The sequence below is a fragment of the Phoca vitulina genome, unplaced genomic scaffold (genome assembly GCF_004348235.1).
Source record: "Phoca vitulina isolate PV1807 unplaced genomic scaffold, GSC_HSeal_1.0 scaffold33, whole genome shotgun sequence".
NCBI classification, from domain to species: Eukaryota; Metazoa; Chordata; class Mammalia; order Carnivora; family Phocidae; genus Phoca; species Phoca vitulina.
In genome coordinates, this window is record NW_022589736.1 from 17,819,049 (window position 1) to 17,831,265 (window position 12,217).

At 40.3% G+C, this 12,217-nt stretch overlaps 1 protein-coding gene across 2 annotated transcripts in view; it reads right to left on the bottom strand.

The window, feature by feature from the left end:
• Positions 1-12,217, bottom strand: part of RSU1 (Ras suppressor protein 1) — a 191,303-nt gene that overhangs the window by 77,930 nt on the left and 101,156 nt on the right. For both annotated transcript variants that reach the window (XM_032426088.1, XM_032426089.1), the window contains exon 8: positions 11,159-11,291. In XM_032426088.1, coding sequence (XP_032281979.1) covers positions 11,159-11,291 — 133 coding nt within the window. The remainder of the gene's footprint in view (positions 1-11,158; positions 11,292-12,217) is intronic.

Sequence of the window (12,217 nt, forward strand, 5' to 3'; positions counted from 1 at the left end):
TCTGCCTTTGGCTCAGGTCATGATCCCAGGGTCCTGGGATCGAGCCCTGCATTGGGCTCCCTGCTCAGCGGGAAGCCTGCTTCTCCCTCTCCCACTCCCCCTGCTGGTGTTCCCTCTCTTGCTGTGCCTCTCTCTGTCAAATAAATAAATAAAATCTTTAAAAAAAAGACGCATCATCTGAGAAGCACAATGAAGCAAAGGGCAATAAAACGAGGTACACCTATATACCGCTACATTCTTTGTCATTTCTTAACTTCAAGGGCCCTACAGGTTCTTCTTTGGTTTTTAAACAATCTATTAAATAGTGAATACATATACAAAATAGAACATTGAACAGGTACCAAAGGGTAAACGGAGAGGACAATATGGTCCACCCTCCCAGCCTCTGGCCATGCAGTTTGCTTCCCTAGAGATAACCACCCACACCACTATCCCGAGTTTCTCTCAGAAAGAGTCCAAACATTTGCGACACAGTCCCACACTCCGAATGCCATGAAACACTCCCTTGACAAAGAGAAGATGCACAAAATCACCACGGAGCCTGAGGATTCACAGAGAGGAAGGGCTCACTTTCAAACACAGCTCATTGATTTGTGGTTTTTAAAAAACAATTTCATTTCTAATACGGAAGTAGAGTGGTAAAAAAAGAGGAGATCTATATACACACAGTGAAAGACTACTGTGAAGACCTCATGTTCACTTAATACTATATATGGAGAATGCATTTAAATGTTGTGACTATTGTTTACCGGGCACGGCAAAAACAAAAAAAACCTGTAACTTGGTCCATTCTAGAGGCTGGAATGGTTTTTGTTTTTTCTTTTGTGATTTCTTTCAGAAATCAGTGCAACTTGTCAGAGGCTACTCCACCTGAGACAGGTCATTTATATAAGACATCGAGGGCATGCCACATGCAAAGCTCAGGCTTGTAGGAATCTTGAGTATTGCTCTCAAAAAGATTACAGCCTCTTAAGGGAGAGAAAACGTACTCAACTCCCTCCCCCCCCGACCACCAAATAAAGGTTAGTATTCACAGAAATAAATACTGTGTTATAAAATGATAAACAGCATTTGTAATGAGTTGAGCACGATGTCTGTCACATGGTCAATATTCAGTAACTGATCACTATTATTATTAAAACTCCTACTAAGGAAAAGTAAAGGCTCTGAAGAAAGAGGATAAAAGGGATTTGGAAAACATGGGTGATAGAGAAATCTTCAGAAAAAAGATCTCTCAGGAAGCAGTATTTGATACTTGAAGAACACGCGGGCTTTCAATAGGTAAATACGGGAAGAAGGAACATTCCGGGCAGAGAAAACAGCACTTAAGGAGATGTGAGGTGGGCAGCCAGTTGTATGTTTGATGGGAAATAACCCAGCTTTGTCTTTTGGGTCCATTCCCAGTGGATCTGTATAGAAGCTCCACAGTGGAAGCTCAACCCTTCGTTGGCCCACCTCCTTGATCCTTCCGTCCTAGAGACTAGTGGGAGTCTGGGACACTCAGGCTCAGGACAGGGCTCAGGTGATGGAAAAGCTCCCCTCCAAACAGCTCATCTCACATGATGGAGATCCAAATCTTTTGTGATTCCTTCAGAATGGTGTCAGAAACTGTGCCAAGAACACAGTAGACATTAGCCTGAGTGTCATTTCTCAGAAGGTACACACGGAGCCCATCCACAAGAGAGGTAGTCTGTCGACCGTGGTTTCCCCACGCCATTTCCAAGAGTTCAAGCTTAGCAATCTTGTCCCAAAGGAAAGGACGGAGCTTGTGAATTCTTAACTTTGGATGACAACTGTAACAGAATCCAAAGAAAATGTAGATCCTAGCTTAAAACGAATGCTATACGCTTCACATTCGAACATGAGGTTTCCTACCTTCTGTCTACGTAGCATCCTCGGTCTTACAGTTAAGACCCAACAAAATATTCTACTGGGGAAAAACAAAGAGAAGAGGTTTCACCTAAGAAGCTAACTAGCACCCTGCTGACCCTTTGCATGAAATTATGAGTAAGTTCTCTGATACGGGCTGTAAATATAACACACAACCGACAAAAAGCACAGTCTTAAACGATCCTTTACATGCCACTTTCTCTACCCTATTAAGATGCTCGTTGTTTCTTTGATTTATATGATAATAAATTTTTGATGACTGGTAAGTCTCATAAAATTGCTCTGGTGCTGACTATACAGATTAATAAGTCTGAAGAATCGAAAGTGTCAGGAATTCATGTGTACGAATAAGTTACTGCCAAACATATATTAGGTATTCCATAAAATACAGAATAAAAAGGTTGATCTGGTAATTTTATCTTGTATCCATTTTCCTGTAACAATTTATATTCAGGGTCATCATCATCTTTCGTTGCCTTTTAAAAAAAAATCAATGAAGTAAGTCCATATGGGGGCAAATTCAGGAATTAAACTAAATTTTTAAAAAAATAATGAATTAATATAGACAATAAAACATGTTTCCCAGAAAAAAAAATCAGAATTGGAAATCATTCCTGGGGCGACTTTGAGATGATCTAGTTTGAATCACTCCCTTCGAGTCGGGGAAGCTGAGCATGGGTGTGCAGAGGCCCTTTGCCACCGACAGAACTGAGACCAGAGGCCCACCCCTAGGACCAGTACATATGCTAAGAACTTATTTCCCTTCTTTTTTCCTCAGAGCTTCACAGCACAGTATGCCTGTGTCTTGACACCATGGAGCATCACATGAAAATATGCACTCCGTCTCTGATGCCCCTCTCTCTGCTGGGAAAGCAAACCAGCTTAATTACGTGAGAACAGAATTCCCTGCCCTGTTATTAGTAGACTCAGTCTTGCCTGTTAAGACTCCAGAGATAAGGTAAGAAAAATGAAGCAAAGTTATAAGGGTTCCCGATGTGGTAACTGGAACTCTGAGATGAGACAGGGAATCTCTGACCCCTTACCGAGTAACATGCCCGTAGCTACCACAAAGTCCCAGGGAGAACATCCCATACCTGCTAGTGTGGGTTCCATGGCACATGAAGCAGACATAGAAGATTCTTGTGGGAGAAACAGCATGGGGTCCAGCGGGTGGTGCTCTATATAACCCTCCCTTCTTGAATTCTCTAGCCAAATATGACAGAGCAGGGGGCTTTGTTAAGTGTCTTTCATTCCCAAGGGACCCTTAAATCCTAACCAGTCTCTGTTTTAATCTGGTCCACTGCTAGAAGGTTCCAAATAAAAACACTGACTCCTCTGCCAGGCACAAGAGCCTATCCCGTGTCCCTGAAATGAAACTGGAGTGAATCTGCATGCTTTGGAGGAACATCAAACTCCAGAAGCCAAGCATATTAGGAGAGGCATGGGGGAGGGGGTGGATCAAGTCTCACAGAGTCATTCAAACATACTCGCTAATACAGAAAACATGCCTACTGTGAAGTTACAGGGCCTGTGGAGGAAAAGAGTAAAGAGGTGGAACACATGGATAGAGGGCTGAATGCTATTTCTGGGCATCCGAGTAACAGCCGTGTTATGGGTTGAACTGTACCCCTATCCGCTCCCAAACTCACCTGTTGAAGCCTTAGCCCCCGGTACCTCGGAATGTGACCATATTTGTGTCCCTATAAAAACGGGAAATTCGGATGCAGGCAGCGATGCACAAGCAAGGAAGATGATGTGAAGAGACACAGGGAGAAAATGGCCATCTGCAGGCCAAGCAGAAAGGCCTGGAACAGATCCTTCTGTCAGAAAAAAAACCAACCCCATCAACTTCTTGATCTCAGACTTCCAGCCTCTAGAACTCTAAGACAATAAATTTCTGCTGAGTGGCTTAGACAACCAAATTTGGACAAAACCAGGCATCAGCAGGAAGAAAAAGCCACGTGCTTACCCGGTAAACCTGACATATAAAACAGCCAACCTCAACAATTATTTATTCTCTAAATATACACGATCTAACTGGATGGAGAATCAAAAGTATGTACAATTTGAAGGTGATGGAACAGCATATGTTCCAAGTAAGACTACTTAAAAATTAACTATTAGAGTGGAAATAGTATTTCTTGACTGCAAACTTTTTATACCATGAGTCTTAAAAAAGACATATGAAATAACACACTAACACAACAGGATAAAATATGAAAAGTTGTTTCCTTAATGGTTGGCAAATAAACTGGAACATCAACAGGTGCCTATGAACATAACTCACAGCTGAGCTTTTTATCTGATAAAGCTGACTGAAACTCCTTTCATAGTACACATCCTAAGTCAGAACGTCTGACGGTACAGAAGAACCCTGAACTGCCAAAAACTACCAAAAAATCCCCTCAAAACCCTCTGCTAATTCTCAACCAGAATAAAAAGCCAGCATGTAATAAAATAAGATATTACTGTGTAGAGAATAGAAATCATAGATTTTTTTTTTATTATTATAAAAGCGCCACTTATTTATCTCTCAAATAAAAACTGCAAATGCAGGCAATAACTCATCTTAGCTGGATAGAAAGCATCAAGCATTTAACTTTAAGATTACTGGGAGTTAAAAAAGGTTGTCAATATGCAGGGCTGATCAATTTCATTTCATTGAGGAGGTCCATACTTAATAGCTCAATGTGATTATATCAAGTAAGTCTCATCTAAAAATGGAACTCTTAATAGTGCCTGAAGAGGAAGTAAGCTGACACATTTCCTTTTTAGAGTACAGGCTGAGTCTAGCTTATGTTGATTTTCTTCTGTCAAGTAGAACAAATTATCTATATTCTATTTACCTTAAATTGATACTGTAACAAATCACGCTGTACATTACAGTCCAGCTATACAAGACAGCCTCAATGTAAGCCTGACAGTCAATATACAAGTTGAGATAAGGGGTGGGGAGGGAGGACATGATTGTTCTGCACTTAAAAATCATATTACATAAAAGTGTGAGGTTCAGAATAAACATCACTCTTCTCCTTTTGAGGCAGAAGTTGTTTTTTTTTTTTTTTCCCATTTATTCTAAATGTATTCACAACTTTTTAACGGTAAGTGTACTTAGCCGCCGAATAAAATGCAGAAAGACTGACAGAGCTTCTGCTCAATGGTCAAACCTGACCGAGCCTGTCCCCACAGAGGTGGCAGGCCAGCAAGGTGTGGCTGGGGCGTGACCACACTGGAGGACCACAGTGAACGTGGATATGCGAGGGAGGCTTCCCCAAGTCTGCGTGTGTAGCCAAGTCAGAGTAAAAAACATGCCAGAATATACATAAGATGGGGTTTCCTGGATGTCTCCAGGAATACCAGGTAGCCCCCTGAAGCTGGTTTCTAAACCCTGGTAGGGTTCACCCTAGACCTTTATAGGTTTAGGGGGCGGAGGTTCCCTACTGTGACTCTCCCGGAACCCAGGTGCACTGGCAATGTCAAGGCGGATGCACCTTCCATTTAAAAAACTGAACTGTTTTGCATGAGCTATAAAATTATAGAAAAATAAAGATTCAAAAGGCAAATAAAAACTTCATGTATCGAAAAAATGATGAACATGTACCAAGAAAACGGAAAAATACTAATTACCTCTGAAGTATACCTGAATAATAGTGCTCAACAAGTTAACAGCAGAAAAGCAAAGATCCTTTTAAATGTAAATTACATTAAGCAATCTATCAAAAAAACTTGGAAGAGAGACAAAATTGTTATGTACTCTTCCTCGCATGATCTGTTTTCCTCCTGTTACCTTAAGCGGGAGGTATTAATTTACCAGGGCAAGGAGCAGCTCATGGAGACCCAGAGCAACAGGTGAATGACTGTGGCAAAGATCCACAGCTGATAATACTGTCCTGACATGTCTGTTCAGGGGAATAAACATGTCTCAGCTCCTTGTGCTGGTAACATACTATCTGGAGAAAAAGGAATGCTTGCAATTTTACCAATGAAAGTCAGTATCAGATAAGGGATATGATACAATACCATCCAAAATATACCTTATGGGTTTCCCTTTCCTCTTTGCTATTTCTTAGCATGTTAGGTAAATGCAACATATTTGCATGCAAATAGATTCAGAGACATCAGAAGTTTGAATCGTATTTTTTGTATTATGGAAGAAATGTGATAATACATTTATTAACTTAAGAAATAACCAAAATATACATATGTAACATCTATAAAGGAAATATAAATTACCAGGAACCCAATACACAGTCAACTTTTAAAAATAAAAACAATCTTTTATGTCCAAAGCTTTAGGAAAAAAAAAACAAACAAACTGGTTCTTCATTTTCATGTCTACTCTAAAGAAATATTGTTTTTCTCTGGCTTAATTTGAGCTATTTTCAGGTACAGTAATGAAAGAAAAGTCAACATTTTTCCTGCCTTCCTGTATCACCACATAAAATTCACTAACTGCTAGAAAGGTCCTGGAAGTTTAACCCTCTCCTTCATCCTTCTGTGGTATTTATAAAACCATCTGCTAGTTCTGTGCATCCATTTATACTTCAGCAGAAACATAAGGTTTGGAGGGTTTTGTTAGAAGGGATTTCCTTCCTGGGCGCCTGAGTGGCTCAGTTGGTTAAGCGGCTGCCTTCGGCTCAGGTCATGATCCTGGAGTCCTGGGATCGAGTCCCGCATCGGGCTCCCTGCTCAGCAGGGAGTCTGCTTCTCCCTCTGACCCTCCCCCCTCTCATGTGCTCTCTCTCTCTCATTCTCTCTCTCTCTCAAATAAATAAATAAAAACTTAAAAAAAAAAAAAAAAAAAAAGAAGGGATTTCCTTCCGGAAAGGGCTGTCTCAAAATGAACGGGATCACCTACTAGGTTTGAAATGCTGCAGCCTTTTGGTAGACCAGATAGATCTGTTATTCAAGGGTCTTCTAGGTCACTGACGCGGCATCCATGAGAGGATACGCTAGTTGTTTAAAAAAAGCCCATTTACATCCGCCATAGCCTGTACACAGGTTTGCACGCAGCGCAGAAAAAAGAAAACATTTCTTAGTTTGAACTGTGCAAGCAAAATAAGTTCAGAGACAATAACCAGCAGATAAAAGTATTCCTCCTTACAAATCAAACAGGATGACTTATTTTGCTCGATTTCTAGTGAAAAGAAATTGCCGGCATTTTTCTCATCACTGCCCACCATTCACCAAGTGTTGTTTTGTGAAAATGTTTCCACTAACTGGCATGCATAATCGTAGGGCCGGTCGTCACTCAAGATTAAAGAAGAAAATAAAAATGTAAGTGAGTGTGGCACCTCTCCCTAGAGATAAAAGCAAGTCACAGGGCAGGAAGAATGACGGGGAAGCATCCTCTGAGTGATGCCACTCTGGAACTGAGGCAAATACTTCGCAAATTGCAGCCTTCATGAGGATACCTGTTTTCTAAATGCCTCTTTCAACCAACACATTTTCAGCCGAACATTTGTCAAACCTCTTCTTTTGTTAAGAGTTACCTTGTCAGCTTTTAAAATGGCTTGCGGTTCCTATCCACCTTCTTTGATGGAAATGTGAAAAGTGTGAGTTACTCCCTTTCACAAAGCATCTTGTCAAGGATCCTGACTCTAATCTGACTTCTCCTCGGGGGGCGGGGGGTGGGAAGGAGGGGGGAATCTACCTTCTGGAAACTTAACAAGTGGTGACTATTTGATCATAATTCTGCTTCACAGAAATAAGAGAGGTCATGCAAGGAGAAAACCACCACCAAATACAGAGTTAAGGGGTGACTGGAGAGCTCGACCACAGCCGGAAAATGCTAATGCCCTCACAGGGTTTGCCCCTCAACATCCTGACCGAGCGAATGACTGTACTTGAACAGAGAGAGTTACATAATGAACGGGCAATGTGATGACACCAGCCAGTATGTTCCCTTCGCTGAACGTATGATAAATGGACAAAGAGCAGTCCCCACCTGAAAAATGATGAGGAGGACATGAGGGATGCCCAAAGCGTACTCAACAGAACAAGCTCCTGAAAACGACGCCTCGACACGCTCCTGGCCACACCTACCCACAGCTCCTCCCTGCTCAAGTGCACAAGTTCCTATCTTCACCACGTTAAATCATCTCAGAACATTTTCATTCTTCCTGCACACTGATTTCACTGCTTTGTTTCAAATGTCCACGTCCCCTCTTGGAGTCCATGAGAGCCTGGAAGTCGGATCATCTATCTCCTCTGCCTGTCGCTGCTCTAGACTCAGAAGGCCTCTGAGGATGTGCTTGGAACAAGAAGGTCGCTGTGGAAGTCAACCACGGACGTGGATGGAAAGGAAACATGCCAGTAAGTTCTTTACTGATCTCGCTTAGGTAACAAGTCAATTGGTTAGAAAATTGGAAAAAAAGGGAAGGATCATCATCAGCGATTTAAGTGCCAAAGTAAAATTAAAATATGCTTTCTTTTGTTAAGAGTTAAGTAGTCTGAAGATCAATATATTTAAAAAAAAGGATTTGTTATTGGAAGGGGTATACGTGGCTTATAGAAAAAGACGTAAGGAAGCGAAGAGTAGAAACTGCAGCTTTCAGAACAGAATGCCTAAGATGGAGGTGCTGAATGTGAAACTGGCTTTTTTCGGAAAAATGGGCGTGTAATGAATAAACTGCCTCCTCAAAAGTCATCATATGCACAGCTTTATGCTACAAGTCCTCTGATTAGGAAGTGGCTACTTAAAAAAATCAAAGAATTAAGTCGGGTTCTAGTTACATGAGGCTATAGCAATATACAGCTATTCACATAAAAGAGAACCTTACATGTTAAAACTCAGTGAAACATAATGGTGGCATTCCTGTATAAGTATTTTTTTTAAAAAGAATAAGATTAAGAGTCTGACTTAGTGTCTTACCTAGTTAATAGTCCATGTGTTTGGCTAGTATGTTTGGTAATGGAGTGAGCCCAGCTACTACGGGAGGATGGGTGAAGGACAGAAAGCTGAAATAGGGAACGGCCAACACTCTTCTCTTTCCCAAGGAGGAGAGAAGAGGAGAACTCCGAGGGAATTCACCAAGGGGTCCTGCCCTTGAGGAGGTCACATCAAGTGTATCCTCCCCACAGAGGCTCACAAAGACTCCTCTAAAAGCAGTGAACGGGGTACTAACCTGTCCCCCTAAAAGGGGTTAACAACTCTCCTATGCTTACTTAAGCTTTTGAATGTTCATTTCACTGTGTAAAAGATAATATCATTCTCCATGAGGCAATCAAAAAGCAAGCTGGTAGGCAAACTGCTTAGATTACTCTGATCCTCAAAACTAGGATGCTGATAAGAGAGAGAGGGCTATATAGACAACAAACATGTTACTGATTAAAATGTCATGCTGTATACTCCCTTTCGAATAACTGAACAATTAACTCAATGGAGGCAATGAACCTCATTCATCCGAAATCCTAACCATGTTCAAATAACCAGAAATAGTTTATAATGTATCATAAATAGTGTATAATGGTGATTAAGTTGCAATAACGACTAATAATGTCTCTGAGGTAATACAGTATCCATAAATTCACAACTTAATCTTTTAAAATGAAATTAAAATTAGAAGTGCTTTTATAGGCAATGTATTCTAAAACGCTATACATTATAAAGTAATGGATGATAAAACAAAAGACTGTTAGCCAGAATAAAAAAGAGTATTTTTCCCAGTTCTCAGTCAAAAAAAGCTTGCTTGTAGATTTTTCTGCATGTTAAAATGTATACAAGGATTTTCTAAAAAGATAACCTACAAACCAAGATCTATGGAGACTGCCACTTACCAACAAAAAATCAGACATCCATCTAAACTGGATGATAGCAATGATTAACAATTTAAGAGGAACAAAATGAACAATAAGCTGCTAATCTGCAATTATATTTTCACACATTTTCATAATGAGCTAATTTCCAAGGCTGAGCTATATTCATATTTAAAGAAACTATATATATAATTGCGCATAACTATGTGGCTCATGAAACAATAAAACACATCTTATACTTCTCTCATTTTACTCTTATAGGTAAGGCTTAAGATATATTGCAAATGTCACAGTATTATCTTAAAAGAAATCTAAACCATACTTTAAGCTGCTTTCATAGATGAGGATATGCTATCATGTCAGCAATTCTAGTCTATTTGGTTTTAACACCATTATTCTTCACAGCTCATCCTCTCTGGGATTCTGCCCGATGGAAACAGGACTATAACAAGTTCTGTATACAAGGGTATACAGGAAGGGGGCTCCAGAACTACAGCCCACCATGTATAGGCAGGGATTCTGCCCTGTTGGTTAATCCTGACCCATTGCCCCAGCATAGATTCAGCGAGGCCTGTGTTGGCGGGGTGGGGGGGGCATTGTTCTGATACCAAAAATGCAAGCTCCTAACTGCATGTGACCCTTAATGATCCTCTAGCTCTTCTCAACTAGCTGGGATGTTAACTTCTCAAAGGTTGGGGCTGCACGCAAAATCAGATTAAACTGGACTATGGGTTTTTTTTCAAGTCTCTTCTATATTTGCTTAGAAGTAGAGGAGATCAGATTTCAGAATTAAGGATCATGAAAGCATAGGAAAGAACGATCATTTCAATTTGGGGGTGGGATGAGGGGAAAATAATGTCAGAAGATATAACAACAACAGAGCAAGTAGGGGGTGGAAGAATTCCTACCGACCCTGACACAATGAGGAAGAAACAGGTGGGGACGGTTAGGTTTGGAGGCCTGGCTCCTCACAAGCTGCCCTTGACCCAGGGAAAGGACTTGAGGGATTCTGATGCTGCGACTTAAGCTAGCTGATTCCTCCTCCTCTTTTTCTGCCTTTTCTTTTTCTCTTAGAGAGATTATCATCTTGCTAGTGTAAGAGCTTCTGAAGAATAGAATGATGCTTTCCTAGTTGTCTCTCCTGATTCTATAAATAAACCGCTTAACAATTTTGTTCATAACATTTGTTATTTTTTGCAGTCAAAGGAGAAAAAAGTATGTGCTGATCTTAATGTGTCTGGTGAATTTTGTTAGTGCCTTTAATATTCAACTAATACCTTAAAAAAATTTTTTTAACAAATTTGGTACAAATCCCCTTTGAAAATGTCAATTAAAAATCATCTATAAAAAAAGAGACAATTACTACATGTTGTTTATTAATAAAACATTTAAAAATACTATAAGCTAACTGCCACCAATATGACAATGTCATGATAGTTTTTAAAAGTGGTGTAATTACAAATACTATAAAACGACAGTCTACTATTTTAGAGAATCACAGTCTACTTACTATTTGTACGTCTCAGAACGAATATATTCAAAAACATGGGACACGCCAAGCTGGAATTGGTCAGCAATTGGGGTAACCCAGGGATTGTTCTCTGCTTTGAACACTTGCTTCTGACCAGTTAAATCCAAGTTTCCTGAAACGATGGAAGGAAAGAGGAAAAGGTGACGTTCATTTCATCCAACACAAAATCAGGTCTAAGAAGTCCTGCCCAGTCCTAGTACCCTGGCCCAAGAAATTAGGAAGGGAGAGAGGGAGGGAGAAAGGCAGTGGGGGAACGAGGCAGAAAGGAAATGAAATTGGAAGGCATTCTTGCAAATGCAGCATATGCTTTATTTTTCTAGGTATTTGTTACAGAGAAGAAAACGACCTATCCAAGATCGAAAGAAACAACCCTATCAGAACCTCCTGAAATTCTACTTGACAATGTATATCACCACTTGTCAAATCTGATCTAAACCCAATCCAATCAACACCACTATTCATCAAAGTAGAACATGAGTGAAGGAAGAATGCTGCCCAGGTAAAATTATTACTGCATTCCTCAGGTACCATAAGCACATCACAGAATCAGCACCAAATGAATCTCATTAACATGGTCATGCTAGAAATTCATATCTGTATTGTCCTTATCAGGTGACCGATTACCTTTAAAAAGCATTTCTTCATTTGATTCTCCAGCAGTCCCTAAGGTCAGTCATTGACATCACTTCATAGGTGAAGAAATGGAAACATGGCAAAATTAAGTACTATGTCCAAGATGAGAAAACTTAAGAATGGGGATTTGAACCCAAGGCTCTGATTCCAAATCTCATATTCTTTCTAGAATGTCTGGGAAAGCTATCAGGTTACATGTCCTAGATCAACCAAGGATGAGTTAAGGAAGGCAGCATAAAAAACCCAGTAAGCGCCACCCACCCAAGTATCATCTGTTAGTAATCAGTTGCCTTTTTTTGTTTGTTTGGTATACTCAAAAATGGAAAAGGATATGTGTGAAAGAGCTTTCCATCACACGCTTGCCCTATGCAAGAGACGGGAACAGCACAGTTATGGAGCAGAGAT